Below are 16,048 nucleotides of genomic sequence, written 5' to 3'. Positions count from 1 at the left end.
ATCGACCCCATATTTCTGAGTGAAACCCTTAGCAACTAGCCTTGCCTTAAAGCGATCAATACTTCCATTAGGCTTTAACTTCACTGTAAATACCCATTTACAACCAACAATTCGTTTCTTATCAGGCAATGTAACAACTTCCCAAGTTCCATTCTTTTGTAATGCTTCCAACTCCTCATTCATTGCCTTCCTCCATCTAGGATCAGCCAAAGCTTCCTGCACATTACTTGGAACAAAAACTTTGGATAATTGATCAACAATTAGGGCATATGGACCTGAAATATTATGAGTAGAAGTATAATTATTAATTGGATATCTTGAAGTAGCTCTTAAGTCAGGTTCATACTGCTTTCTTGGTTTTCCCCTGGTGGTTCGATTTGGCAAAATGGTTTTGGGTGTTTCATTGTTAAAGGTCTCAGTTTTGGATTCATTTCTTGGTTCGGTTTCAAGGTTTAGGGTCTCAGTTTCGGGTTCATTTCTTGGCTCGGTTTCAAGGTTTAGGAATTCAGTTTCGACTTCACTTGTCAGGTTAGTTTGGTCGTTCATTTGTGACTGGTGTGGTGCAGTTTGGGTTGGGGTGAAAGCACTGTTATAGAGTACTTGATCAGGCTGTTGTTCGGCATTTGGCATATCATTCCTTCCAGTGTCCTGTTGATTCGAAAGCCGCCCATTCTCTTGTGCCAAAGAAACACTTTCCATACTACCTTGACCATACTTGGTTGCTAATGTTTCTTCTATTTGTTCCACTTCTAAAAAATCATTTTCCACACTAGCAATCAACTCGTTTTCATGCTTACTCTCCCCCTGAGTTGATGCATGCTTATTGTTTGCATAAAAAGGCTTATCTTCATGAAATGACACATCTAGTGTGATATGCAATTTTTTAGTGTCTGGTTCATATACCCTATACCCTTTTTGCAAATCTCCATAACCTACAAAAATGCATTTTTTAGCACATGGTTCTAATTTGTTTCTAAGAGCTTTTGGTACATGAACAAATGCAAGACAACCAAATATTCTACGTTCTAGATTTGGTACATGCATTTGTTTAGAATGATGTTGCAACCTTTGTTGTGGTGTTTTAAAATTCAAGGCACGAGAAGGTACCCTGTTCATTAAATACACAGCTGATTTGACTGCTTCACCCCAATAAAAAATTGGAACATTCATTCCAAAAAGCGATGCTCTTACAATTTCTAAAATTTGTCTATTCTTTCGTTCTGCCAATCCATTTTGTTGGGGTGTATATGTGCATGAGGTTTGATGATGAACACTGTTTGCTTTTAAGAAATCATGTAAATCATGTGTTAAAATTTCAGCTGCATTATCAGTTCTCCAAGTTTTAATTTGCTTTTCAAATTGATTTTTTACCATTTTGTGAAATTCTTTGAAAATAGATGGTGCTTCACTTTTCTTTTTCAATAAATTTACCCATGTAAACCTTGTACACTCATCAGTAAATGTAATAAAATATTTTGCATTTGAAAAAGAATCTACTTTTGCAGGACCCCAAATATCAGAATGTATAACATCAAAAGGAGAAAAACTTTTATTCAAACTAGGAGAATATGTGACACGATGACTTTTTGCAAACTCACAAATGTCACATTTAAAATTTGAAACATCACAATTCTTAAATAACAAAGGCTTCAATTGTTTCAAATACCCAAAAGAGATGTGCCCTAACCTTCGGTGCCATAACCACACTGTTGTTTCACCAAGTCCTACTGCTCTAGACTGAACTGAATTACAAAACCTCGCCTGACCCTCGATAGTAAGATCTAGATAGTATAGTTGGTTTCTTTTAACACCAAAGCCAAGCGTCCTCCTCGTTAATAGGTCCTGGAAGATACAATAACCAGGAAAAAAAGTAACACAACAATGTAAAGTTGTGGTTATACGGCTGACAGATAACAAATTTTGTTTAAGGGTAGGTACAATAAGAACTGTATCAAGTGTGATAGTATCAGAAAGTATAGCAGTCCCTTCTCCTAAAATTGGTGCAATGCTTCCATTGGCAGCAACTATATGTGATTCATTACTTTTCCGGTATCCAATTAATTCATTATCATTCATACTCATATGATCAGTTGTCCCTGAGTCAATGATCCAAGTTTGATTCTTTGTAATATGCAAAAAGTTTTCGGCCTTACCTGGTTGGACTACATTTGCTGATGGAGCATCAGTTTGCTTGCCTTTAGATCCTTCAAATCCAGGTGGTATGACTTTCCTTGGTGTTTTGTTGAAATCCCACCACGTTGGATAGCCTCGTTTCTCATAGCAGCGTTTCTCCGTATGGCCCGTGCCACCACAGTAATTACAAAGCATATCAATTTTTGAAACTAAATTTTTACCTCGTGGGTTCCTTGCTGCTAGAGCAGTTGGTTCAGTTGTTTTCACAGCTGACATGATTTGTTGTTGTTGCGCTGCCCTGCGAATGTATGCATATGTTTTTTCAAGATCCATCTTTGGTTCAGCTCGCAACACCTCTCCTCGAACCTGGTCAAATTCAGCATCCAAACCTCCAAGGAAAATATGGACTCGCATTCTTGTTAATATATTATGAGTTTGAACAAAACCAGCAACAGTACCTTCCATAGTGTCATTTCGCATGTCTATTTCTTGGAAAATAGCCACGAGTTCATTATAGTATGTCGGCAGCGGTCGTCCATTTTGTATCGTTGTGAAGGATCTCTTGTTTAGCTCAAATAATTGTGTTTCATCTGTGCCGTCATAGAACGTCTTAGCTGCAGCGTCCCATATTTCCTTTGCTGTTGATAGTCGAAGAAAACGTTGCATATTCGAAGGATTCATTGAATCAATTAACCAGCTTCGTACCTTATGATTGTCTGTAAGCCAAGCTTGATAATTCGGATCAGTCTCTGGTGGCTTTACTGTTGCTCCAGTTAAGTAACCAAGCTTGTTTCGGGCACCAATTCGCATTTCCACCAATTGCCGCCATAATGCATAATTGGTCTCATCCAAGATTACAGTGGAGGTGAAGCTGGTGTTGTCTTGCTGCACAATTATTGACTGTGGCAAGGATACGTAGTTTGGATTCATGTTTACAATTGGTAGGGTAGGATCATGAGGTGTTTGTTTGGTTTCATCCTTCTCTAAATCTGCCATGAATGCTCTGATACCATGTAGAAGACTTAGAGAGAAATTGTAGAGGAAAATATTCTCATCTCATCCTTTCATGCGTACAGGTACAGAGGTATTTATTAACTTTCTAACTCTTTAACCTTATCTCTAACTCTAACAAAGTGATAAAGATAAATCTGTTACAATGATAATTATTATCTAAAACAAACTAATTCTAATATTATAACATGGTAAAATTGTTCTAGCTAACAAATATTAACAGAAAATAAGAAATGGTATTTAAAATAATCATAAATTTAAGAAAGTGGAGAATTTAAGACGACACCTTATCGGGAAGTTTTATGCTAACTAACATTTTTGAATTATATCTTATTGGAGAAGTTTTGTCATATCTTAATTAGAAATTGTAAGCTTACTATATAAATTGTCATATTTTAATTTGGAATTATATATTGAATATTACCACTAGATGCACATTTATTTTATCCACACAGATTTTATTTACTTTTACCATCAAGAATTTCTTTATTTTTATTATCAAGAAGTTTCACTATAAGGGTACATCAAACGCTCATCGCTTGAATTATCATTATCAATCGTTAATATATTAATTTTAATTTAATATCAATATTATGATTATTTGCTATCAATTATAATTGAAGTTCTAAATTTCCTTATTTTTTGTGTTTATACATAGAATATTATAATCATAAGTTTCATCGTTTCATATGTTGAATCTTTAATTTGTGGTTCACTCGTATAAGTTGGTCTAACTTTATTTTATTATAATAATTATTTATTGTGAATAGAAAATTATTATTGTTATTTTTATTATTGAGTAAATATTTTCTTATTCTATAATAAAATTAATTTTTTTTATAAATTGTTACAAATATTATTTTTAATTTCTAGATTTATGTATATCTTTATTCAATTTTCATAGGAAAGAATCTTGATACGAAATAAAATCAAACCTAGTAAATATTTTGTTTAATTATTAATTGTGTCTTATATTTTTATTTATATTTTATTAATTATTGTAATCAATTTTTTTTGGCTAGAAATTAAAATAACAATGAACATCATTTTCGTAAATAATAAAAATCATAAATTAAATAACTAGTGCCTACAACGAAAGTAATACATATAATACACGTTTTTAAATATTGATCAGAATAAAAATAAAAAATCTTTAATGGTGCATAAAATAACATCACTAAATTTAATAATAAAGTGGAAAACTCAGTGCATCCTTAATTGAGAAGTTTTATATAAATTAAAATTTTTAATTTAAATAATAAATATAACTAGAATTGTTATTTAAAATTTTTAATTTTATTAGTTAACTTAGTTTCTGTCATTTAAATAATTAATATTATATATAAGAAATTAAGTTAAAAATATTATTTTTATCAAAATTTTTTTAATAAAAAGACAATTTGAAAATATGAAAAATATATTTATTTACCAAAATAATTCATATATAATATGGAAGTATATAAATATAGCAACTTGGTGACATATATAGCATATAAGTATGTAGTTTACAGCGGGCATATATAAGACTCATTTGATTTAGCTATTCATACCATTTGATAGGTGGTCGCTGGTCGTAATTAGTGATTAGTTAATAAATAACGGTGTTTAGAAAAATATTGGTAACAGTTGCAATTAAGAGGGCATTTGGTTCTGCTGATTTATGCAGCTGATAACTAATTTGTACCCCACACATAGGTCATGAATCACCCATACACCAAGCCAATATTGAATTCCTATTTGTAAAAACTACACAATTTTTTGGCTAACTTATCTACACTAGTGTATGAGCCCACCCACACACCAAGTTCATCTAATTAAGACAATTGAGATAAATGAGAGAACTGCTCATCATTTACCTAAAAAAGTGTTGGTGGTGGTGTGCCCACTCAAGTGGGATCCACAAATTCTTTGTTGGTAGTGTCGGTACCTACTCAAGTAGGACTCACAAGCTTACCCACAAATTCTTTGGTTGGTGGTGTCGGTGCCTACTCGAGTAAGACTCACATGCTTAAATAAAAATAAAAATAAACAAATAGTAGAAAACACGTTTTATACGCGTACTCCTCTCCTATAAATAGGAGAGGATTTTCCTCTTTTCAGAGACACCAACTGAGAGAACGGTAGAGAGTTTTTAGTTTTAAGAGGGTTATTAAAACTAAGGGTTTAGAAAATAGTAAAGATTATTTGGGTGTTTTTTTGGGAAACACTTATGAGTGCCACTAATTTGTATTACTCTCTTTGTAATTGTGAGTGCCACTATTTTGTATTACTCTCTTTGTAAGCCTACTATTTTTAATAGTGGAAGAAAAATATTCGAAGTTGGTCCCGTGGACGTAGCCCTAAACAGTTGAGGGTGAACCACGTAAATTTCTGTGTGTCCCAATTTTAATTTTTTGCTGCTTAATTATTCTCATATTTTTATTGCCGGTATCCTAACAAGTGGTATTAGAGCCTGGTTCAGTCGGTCAGATAGCGGTACCGGATCCGTGGATATATTTTGAAAATAAATATACCACGAAGACGAGAAAATTACGACGAGTCCGTTGGTGCAGTCCGCTCGGAAAGACGTTGCAAAATCGACTTAGTGATGAATTGTAAAATAGTAACTTGCCGTTGATGGTGAATAGTTACTATTGATTGTTGCTAAGTTAAGCCCAGCACTATTCACATATAGTACTATTCACGCATACAGGTACTATTCACGTATAGTACTATTTACGTATACAGTTATTATTCTCGTATACTATTACTATTCACATATACGGTTACTATTCACTCAAAAGTCATGGAAGCCAGTATTAGTCGGTTATACAGATGCAGATATGGCTGGGGATGTTGACTCGAGAAAGTTCACATCAGGATATCTAATCACATTTGCAGGGGGAGCTGTGTCATGGCAGTCAAGATTGCAGAAGTGTGTTGCTTTATCAACAACTGAAGCAGAATTCATAGCACTAACAGAAGCACTGCAAAGAGTTGCTGTGGATGAAGAAGTTCTTGAATGAACTCGAAATTCATCAAGAACGATATTTGACATTCTGCGATAGCCAGAGCGCGATTCATCTTGGGAAGAATTCCTCCTTTCATTCAAGGTCAAAGCACATTGATGTTAGATATCATTGGATCAGGGATGTATTGGAGATGAAGCAGTTACAGCTTGAGAAGATCCATATAGATGAAAATGGATCAGATATGTTAACGAAGATTCCTCCAAAAGACAAGTTTGAATATTGCCGATTAGCTGCAGGGATGATGGAGAGTTTGGCTGACGTCTCCACTTGAGCGTGCAGGGGGAGATTTGTTGGTGGTGGTGTGCCCACTCAAGTGGGACCCACAAATTCTTTGTTGGTAGTGTCGGTACCTACTCAAGTAGGACTCACAAGCTTACCCACAAATTCTTTGGTTGGTGGTAGTCGGTGCCTACTCGAGTAAGACTCACATGCTTAAATAAAAATAAAAAAAAAAATAGTAGAAAACACGTTTTATACGCGTCCTCCTCTCCTATAAATAGGAGAGGATTTTCCTCATTTCAGAGACACCAACTGAGAGAACGGTAGAGAGTTTTTAGTTTTAAGAGGGTTCTTAAAACTAAGGGTTTAGAAAATAGTGAAGATTATTTGGGTGTTTTTTTGGGAAACACTTGTGAGTGCACTATTTTGTATTACTCTCTTTGTAAGCCTACTATTTTTAATAGTGGAAGAAAAATATTCGAAGTTGGTCCGTGGACGTAGCCCTAAACAGTTGAGGGTGAACCACGTAAATTTCTGTGTGTCCCAATTTTAATTTTTCGCTGCTTAATTATTCTCATATTTTTATTGCCGGTATCCTAACAAAAAGGACAAAAGAAACGGTAAAGAATTTTTGAAATAAAAATTATTAATTGATCTGGTCATTGTGTGGTTATACACTAAGAGTAGGTGAGCAATTTTTTTATTTTTTTTACTATTTTATCATTTTTTTTCCAGTGAAAAAAATAATGATAAACTCACTTACACCAAATAAATTTGTTGTTTTAAGGACGTATGCATACAAAAGGTGTAAATAAGTACTTTTCAAGGAAAATAGGTGCTTATACATCCACGTAATCTCTATATGCCATCCAAGGAAAACTATTACAATTTTGTATTATTTCGCCATTTTTTCTTATTGAGAAGATGAAAACCTTTATTAGTTTTATACGTGAGCCCGTACACTGGGTGTAGGCAAAGGTTTCTCACTATATAAAGATGTAAAATTTGAATATTTTATACTTCTAGTATATTGAATATTATCATTCTTCCTTTCTCCTGAGAAACCAAACAACAGTATCGGATCACAACTTAAGCTAACAAAAGGAGTTGGTTATTCATTTAGTATTTATGACAATTTATTCAGAGGTGGTATGCTTTGTTCATGTCTAAAGAAATTATTTGGATCAACTCTGGTCTTCACTTGTACCAACCTCCAAAAAGTTATTCTTAAAATACTTGTATCCATAAATTTCAGCTGTTTGAAATTTTGTAAAATTGCTTGGATTGCTTCCAATGTCAAGATCTCTATAATTAAGAAATGCCTCTCTAGGGTTTTTGCTAACGTATGGAGCCCTTGAATCGTAATTTTTTTTGACAAATTTCAGAATGTCAAATTATATATAGTTGGAATTGAGAGGGGGTATTAGGATTGCCAAAAATAAGTCCGACCTTTAAATATTTTAATTTTATAGTTATAAAAGATAATTTAATTTATTTGGTTATAATAAAGTCATATTTAAATTCAAATATTTAAATTCAAAAATAAAATATTAATAGAAAATAAGAAATGGTATTTAAGATAATCATAAGTTTAAAGAAGTGGACAATTTAAGACGATATCTGATCAGGAAGTTTTATGCTAACTAACATTTTTGAATTATATCTTATTCCAGAAGTTTTGTCATATCTTAATTAGAAATTGTAAGCTTACTGTATAAATTTTGTCATATTTTAATTTGGAATTATGTATTGAATATTGCCATTAGGTACATATTTATTTCATCTTCTTTTTAATAAGCTTTTTAATTAGCAAGTGATAGAAGTCTCAATTAGCTACTGATTTTCTCTAACTATTTTTTGGATTTTTTTTTTTTTTTTGGTGTCAGTTGGTTGCTAATTTGGTTTATATTATATTTGAACTTTATTAACCTCATAAAAATAATTATAAGCCATTTTTTTTAAATTAATATTTTTATCATCAATTTATTTGTAATTAATTAAACATGATAATCTTAATAATGTAAAAATTTATAATATATTAAAATAAAAATAATATATTCGTGTTAAATATTTTTTTTAAAAAATATACATCATAATATATAAAAATTATGCACTTACTGGTCAAATGGAACGTTGATGGTTCCTCTCTTGAAAAACCTGGTCCGGCTGGTATAGTTGGTGTACTTAGAAATCATAGGGGTCAAGTTCTTGCTCTGTTCTCTTGCCCAATTGACATCAAAGATTCTAACCAAGCAGAAGTATTCGCAATTCTAAAAACTCTAATTCTCAGTCTAAAAGAAAATTGGATTTATCAAGATTTTATCATTGAGTCCGATTTTGTAAATGCTATCTCTTGGGTCAAAGACAATTCTGTGCCTCCTTGGCAGTTATGGGATGAGATTTTTCTCTGCCGAGTCTAGTTCAGAATCTTACTGTAGTTCTATTTTGGAAAATGTCACAGATTTTATTTACTGACCTGTAATACACCACAGTGCTCCTGCTTTCTGTTATCTATTTTTATTTTAATGTTGTTGCAGCTCTATGGGTTCCTTGTTCCCAAGTCAGGCTTTGGGTGTTTTTGGGTGAGTCTATTTGGCTCAGGTTTAGTTATTTTGGGCTCAAGTTATTTTCCTCTTCACCATTAATAAAGTTCTCGGCTTATCACAAAAAAAAAAAAAAAAAAAAAAAAACCACCACTATTAAAATTTTATTAAACACCAACATTCATCAGCTAATTGCTGTCGACCATTAGCCACCAGCTATCAACAACCGCTATCAGCTATTAACTGGTTTAAACCGCTAAACTAAATAGGTCTTAAAGTGTAAAATGACCATTAAAGATAGAATGTGTTTTTATATTAGGATACTTTTTTATTTTTAAAGTGAATATATTGTTTTTTGTTTTAATATATTACGCATCTGTCTAAAACTAGACCGAACCAATTGATTTGACCAGTTTAACCATTCGGTCTGTTGGACAATAAAAATGGGAGCTTTAAAAACTAGTGAAAATCGAATGAAAACTAGGTGAAAGCCGATGAAATTGAACCGGTAATTAAAGTATGGGTGGATTCAAAATCTGTATTTTCTGCAAAAGATGGGCCCCTTTAAAAATTGGACCGCTCAAAACTCTTTATTGATTTTTTAACTTTTGGACCTTTTTATTTTCAAGCTCAAAGTTATTTTGTTAATTAAAACAACTAAATTGTCCAATTTAAAAGCTAAATATGAAAAAATAATATTATATTTTATAATAATAATTGATTTTTTTAGTATTAAATTAATATTTTTTATATTATTTAGTAATTTCTTTATTCTTTTGTAATAGTCAAATCTAGACCTGCTTTCATTTTATTTAATTTCAAAAATTTTTTAACCTATGTTTTCAATTGTATTTAATAAATATATTTAAAAATTTTATATATAAAAATTCGATTGAACCGTATTTAACCTGGTTGAATTCTTTAATTCAATGAAACATGTGTTCACCAGTTCACTGATCAGTCTAGTTCTCACAAAATTGGTTCAAACATTAGCCATTGTTATAATAATAAACATATTAAGGATTTTAATTTATTTCAGATATTGATCATTTCATATCATAAAATTAAATTAGTAGGGATAATTAAAATTACACATTTCGAAGTTAGAGTTAAAATATTTTTCCCTTTTTAATTGTAATATTACGATTCTTTTTTTTTTTAATCAGGAAATAAATTATCTTCTTGAATTTTTAAATCTAAGAAAAACCTTAACATATCCAAAATAGAATTAATGTTGGGATTATAACTTATCCCGAGTGGGGCCGACGGAAAAATACCGGTGGTAAAAGTAAAATAAAATTACTATTACCACATATACCTCCAATAATTACGTATTGCATATTGACGATCGAATCCACCATAAATAATAACCACGGTAAAAATTAAATAATTACCGTAAATGCCAGATGAAAAATAAGACCACTGAAATTTACGTGGTTCACCCTTCAACTGTTATGGGCTACGTCCACGGGACAAAAACTCCGAATAATTCTTCTACTAAAAATAGTAGGTACAAAAGAGATTACAAAAATAGTGACACTCTAAGTGTTTTCCAAAAACACCCCAAAATAATTTCCTCACTATTTTCTCTCTTTCCCAATTTTAGGAACCCTTAAGGAAGCGTTTTAATCAACGCATCCACCAACTTTTGTTGAAAAAGGAATGCGTACTCATTTTTAATTTTGCTGCCTTTTTGAACAACAAAAACGTGCTCCTTTTTATTTTTCTTTGTTCAAACTTTGTGTGGATCCCACATGTCGGAGGAACCCACAATACCACTCATTTTCTTTTTTTTTTTTTCAAATGTATGTGGGTTCCACACGTTAGAGGGACTCCACAACAATTAATTCTCAAAAAAAATCTAATGCAACCTTAACATTCAATTTAGGAAATCCTTCTTGAGATAAGAAAGAGTTCAGTGACAAACCAAACAAGAAGAATCGATCAAACTCAGAGTGTCCTAAGAGGTTATAACCAAGCCAGAAATTCATTAACTTCAACCCCTTTCTTTGGAGAAATTCTTTGGTAGATTGAAAATTCAAAATTTAACTAATTAATTAAAAAAAAAAAAAAACAATCCATTGCAACCGCATATGAACCAAAAGTAAAGTTCAGATTATAGCTATCAATTTTGAGCCGTTTCGATAAAAGAAAATCCAGTTCTGATTAAGGTTAGGTAGCTCTAGTTCTCTGAAAAAGCAATTTGCAGTGTGTGTATGTATATATTTATTCAAGAACTTCATGTGCATATAATTACTTATTTTTATTTATTTTTGCTACTTCATGAAATTCATTTTTAAAATAATCATTTGCAATAATATATTCTTTACTTCATTAATAAGACATTCACTAAATTATCTTTGGCGTAACGCTTTAATACATTGAAAATTTTGCAATTCTATAGCCTTCTTCCGTAGCTTCTTGTCTTCTTTTTTTATTTTCTTTCAAATCTCTAATAATTTGTCGACATAATTTGGTTTGTCACGAAAACGTTTCAAAAGATTTACGAGAAAGTAAAAAAAAAAAAAATATTTTGATCTAATTATAGGAGAAATTCTGGTGTATTTTTTATGAAATTAAATTAAATTACAATAAGCAATCATGTGCAATAGGCGTTTTTAAATACTAGTTAAATAGGATATTAAAAAAATTATAAGTTGATTAATTATTTTACAGTGCAAAAATACTGTGAGCTTTGCACGTTATTGCAATTGCACCACATTTCAATCAAAAGTTGCAATCGTGATCGTTTATTGACTTGGTAGTTAATTAGATAACATCTTGGGATTTGCAGCTATAACTTGGTATATCTACTATACAGCCACTAATTAAAATATGTCTATAATTACCTAATTGGCGGGCTCGAGGAATAGTTGACGTGTAGTTATAAATTGATGAATAATCAAACATAACTGAAATTTTTAATCAAAGAAAAAGCATAACTTTGGACCTTCTAATATTTGGAGTGCTCAAGAAAACCAGTCAATAACAAAAATTTTTCTAGTCAATAAGATGAATCAATTTAAAGGAATATTACTTTTTCTTTTAATTACAAGAAACGAAAGAATTTATGAATATTAAATTTATTATAACAAAAAAAAAAACTTATAAATAAAAATATTAAATAAACGAAACTTGTGATTCTAATGATTTAGAAAAGCTAAGCCATTGGAATAATTAAAGATGATTAATTAGAGGTGGTTAAGTTTTAATTAAACAACTTATTATTCTATAATTGGTTTATTAATAATTAATCTAGTGATGCAGAAGCAGATTCCATCATTCTAAATATAAAAATCTTCAAATGAAAGAGATATTTAAATTTTTGTGTTTTTTATATGTTTTTAATATTAAACTTTCATCATGTCTTACGAAATATACATGTTTCGAATTAATTAGAGGTGCTTTCACCAGTTCAATGTGAGAACCTTTTAATATAGAATTGTTGTATTAGTAATAATTAATTTAATAAGTAGTGTTGATTAGACATAATTAATTAGAGATGCCATCATTATCATTATAAATTTATAGTAAGTCCCTCACTATGGTTTACAGGTACGACCAATAATAGAACTCAGAGAGAGGGAAAGAAATGGCTAATGGCGGAGAGACCAAAATGGTTGAAGAAACAGTTCCTATGGCTGGTGGAGATGGTCCTCAAAGCTATGCTCAAAATTCTACTGTACAGGTACTTTTAATTTTCTTCATATTTTATTTGTCAGAGTTTTTATCTGTAGATTTTTTTTTTTTTTAATTTGAGAGACATAAAGACAAATGAATTTCAGTAAATTAAAAACTTTAATCCAATAAAGTATGACTAATAGAGGAGCTTTTAGTTGAAATCTTTTGAGCGTGGACAAGCATAAATGTTTAATTAGTATGACAATACTCAAAAAATTTTCAATTTTACAATTTATTTTTAAAAGAAATAAAAATGATATATTTATCTTTTAAGAATTATTTTTAGGGTTTATGCACATCTTGCATGCCAAAAAATTATTCAATAAGTGTTTAATAAGTTTAATTTCATCAATAAAAATATTTAATAAATTAAATTAATAATTAAAGATACTAATATATCAAGTTCCATTTTTTTTTTATGACTATATATTGAAGGGTTAAACTATTTATATTTAATTATCTTCCAATCTCTTATTCTGCTTTTTATTTGTTGATTTTTTATCATCTCCCCTTTAATCATAAATAATAAAATAAATATTCTGTGAATTGAGATAATTGATTAAGCAAATATAGATGTCATTATTATAAATTAATAAGTTGGATTTATGAGTCCACTTATATATTAATTCATCAAATAAAGGTATTTGATATAACGAAAATGTTAATGTGTTTTCATAACAAAAAGTTAACTTCTTATAAAATTTTGAAATGCTTATAAAGTTTGCAATGCATTTTGCACACAGAAATTAGGATTGGAAGCTATAAAGGAATTGATAAATGAAGGTATCAAGGACAAACTTGACTTCAAGAACCCTTGTTTTGAAGCTTTAACCACATTTAGAATAGCGGATGTTGGTTGTTCAACAGGATCCAATACTTTTTATGCAGTGCAAAACATAATAGAAGCTGTAAATCATAAATACCAAACCCAAATTCAAAATCCACCTCCTTTTGAATTCCAAGTTTTCTTCAATGACCTAACAAACAATGATTTTAACACTCTTTTCAAAACCCTACCTTTCTATCGAAAATATTTTGCAGGAGGAGTGCCTGGTTCTTTCTACAGTCGCCTTTTCCCAAAAGACTCTATTCATTTTGTTCACTCCTCATATTCATTGCATTGGCTTTCTAAGATTCCCAGAAAAATTTTGGAAACTCCTGCTTTGAATAAAGAAAGCATATATTGCTCAAGATTGGTAAAAGAAGTTACTCAGGCATATTCAGATCAATTCAAGAATGATATGGATGCGTTTTTAAATGCTAGAGCTGAAGAAATTGTTGGTGGAGGTTTGATGGCTATTCTAATTGGTGGTCATCCAAATGAAGATAACTTCATCAGAGTTCCAAGCGCAAATGTAGTCTGTGATGTTTTGGGAGATTCCCTTAGGGAAATGGCTAAATTGGTAAGATTTGAAATAAGTTTCTCTGATATTGCTTTTAGGGTTTAATTCCAACCACAAAAAAAAAAAAAAAAAAAAAAGCTTCAATCTTATGGATTCATTCTTGTAATTAATATTTTGACTAATTTTGTATTAGGGAGTGATAAGTGAAGAAAGGGTGGACTCTTTCAACATTCCTCTATATGATTCAACCTCTAAGGAGATAGATGAAATTGTTAAGGGAAATGGACATTTTAGTATTGAAAGATTAGAGTCTCTGAAACGTGTGGAGATGAAGGCAGATGTCAAGCTTGTTGCTTTGCATTTAAGAGCTAGTGTAGGAGGACTCCTGAAAGAACACTTCAGAATTGGTGAAGATATTTTAGACAAAATATTCCAATCTTTTGCTGAGAAAATTGCAGATGATCTTTCAATTTTTGATGCCATGAACAATAGCATTGAATTGTTCATCCTGCTTAAGCGCAACATCGACAAGAGTATTATTGGCTAGACCAAACTCTCATGGGATGTCGAGAAATTAAAGAACCAAACTGTGAGATTAGTGACTTACTTTTAATTTGATCTGGTAGATAAAAGTAATTACCAGGACTTTGATGCTTTTCTTCTCCTAGAAATGAAATGCTATCCACCCCCATAAACTCATCAAACTTATATCAGAACTGCAAAAGTTATTTTCTTTGATTAAATGTTGTCTTTCCTATCTGACTTTTTTCAAATTTGGCTGCCGCTATAATCTCACTGTCACCGCCGTATTCTGCATCTTCATCCGGTGTGTATTCGTATAGGTACTGAGCTATGAACTGGAGAGAGAAGAGGGAGAAATTATTGTTGACTCCCTCATACACCAATTATTTTAAAAGAATGCAACTTCTTATCTTTTTCTCTTTTTATCTGACTAATTAGAAATTTTATGGTTTTAAAATAAGGAGAGTAAATAAGTCTTTCCCTTAATTAATTAATATTATGGTGTTCTATACTATCTTTCTGATAAAATTTTATGTTTGAATCTCTTTACAATTATAGAATTGAAGTTTAAAGAGTTTTAAGTAATAAATTATATTTGTCTAGACCAGGTTTATGACCGACTTATAGATCAAACTAATAAAAATAAAATTTTTTAAAAATTATTACTTTATCTTTTTTTTTTTGGTACATGATAAAAAAATCATTGTTTCAATAAAAATTTTTATCTGTATTAGTTTGTTTCATAGATGAAGTTATGTATCTGGTATAGATAAATCAATTTATGAAAGGATAAACTAAAATTTCCAAATTGGGGGAGGACAGTGAAATTAAGCCATTATCTTATATAAAATTAGTTGATTTATAGTTAATTTCAAAGTTAATTTTAACAACTACTCAATTATTAATTCTTGAACCATTTTGTTATTATTTTATATATGAAAGTCAGTTGTAGGTGTCACATAAGAATCCATCTATATTTAAGCAGTTGCGTCGTGGAGATGAGATTCTCAATGTATAATTACTATTATAATTTAGTGATATGTTGTCGAGAATATGTACTGAGAGAACAAGAGAGAAATTAAAATATGCAAGATTTACAAATCTAGGCTGTTTTTGAAAACCAAAGAAAAATTGATGGTGATGCATGAGATACCAATAAGAAATACATACATTTTTAAAGAAAAATAAATAAATTTAAAAAGAGAATATACTTGACTAACAATAAATATTAATAAAATAATTATTAATCTTGCATAAATAATTAATTATACTATTAATTTTTTTTATATAATCAAGTTTAGGAAATATAGAAAGCAAGAAAATTGAACTACTAGGTCTAAATTTTTCATTCTATAAATTAAAATTATTTATTTTTTACTTTTAATAAGCAGAAAAGTTTGTGGGGCTTCCTTGGTACCTTGGAGGCTATAAATTACTCTTTTTGATAATGTATTATATATTTCTGATATTTAGCATAAAAATCAGAAATACATTATCCATATTATTGAAAGAAAAGTAATTTTTGCTTTTATCATAAAAAATACAATAAAAATAGGATAAAGAGTATTTCGGTCTTTATTATATA

The 16,048-nt window shown here is 30.4% G+C and overlaps 2 protein-coding genes across 2 annotated transcripts; one reads left to right on the top strand and one right to left on the bottom strand.

Annotated features, from left to right (window-relative positions):
- Positions 1-1,526: 1,526 nt before the first annotated feature.
- LOC149497050 (uncharacterized) lies at positions 1,527-3,173 on the bottom strand. The gene is made up of 2 exons (XM_089720702.1): positions 2,154-3,173; positions 1,527-1,842 (listed from the first exon to the last, which is right to left on the bottom strand). The coding sequence occupies exons 1-2, from the start codon at positions 3,127-3,129 to the stop codon at positions 1,805-1,807; spliced, it is 1,014 nt and encodes a 337-aa protein (XP_089576828.1). The 5' UTR covers positions 3,130-3,173; the 3' UTR covers positions 1,527-1,804.
- A 9,317-nt stretch (positions 3,174-12,490) lies between these two features.
- On the top strand, positions 12,491-14,798 carry LOC149497049 (loganic acid O-methyltransferase-like). Its single transcript, XM_089720613.1, has 3 exons — positions 12,491-12,605; positions 13,342-14,001; positions 14,135-14,798. Exons 1-3 carry the CDS (start codon positions 12,510-12,512, stop codon positions 14,486-14,488), a joined length of 1,110 nt encoding a protein of 369 aa, XP_089576739.1. The 5' UTR covers positions 12,491-12,509; the 3' UTR covers positions 14,489-14,798.
- The last annotated feature ends 1,250 nt before the right edge of the window (positions 14,799-16,048 follow it).

This window comes from Jatropha curcas, chromosome 4, assembly GCF_041381405.1.
Source record: "Jatropha curcas cultivar XTBG-Jc1 chromosome 4, XTBG_Jcur_1.0, whole genome shotgun sequence".
NCBI classification, from domain to species: Eukaryota; Viridiplantae; Streptophyta; class Magnoliopsida; order Malpighiales; family Euphorbiaceae; genus Jatropha; species Jatropha curcas.
This window is presented reverse-complemented; position numbering and strand designations above follow the sequence as displayed.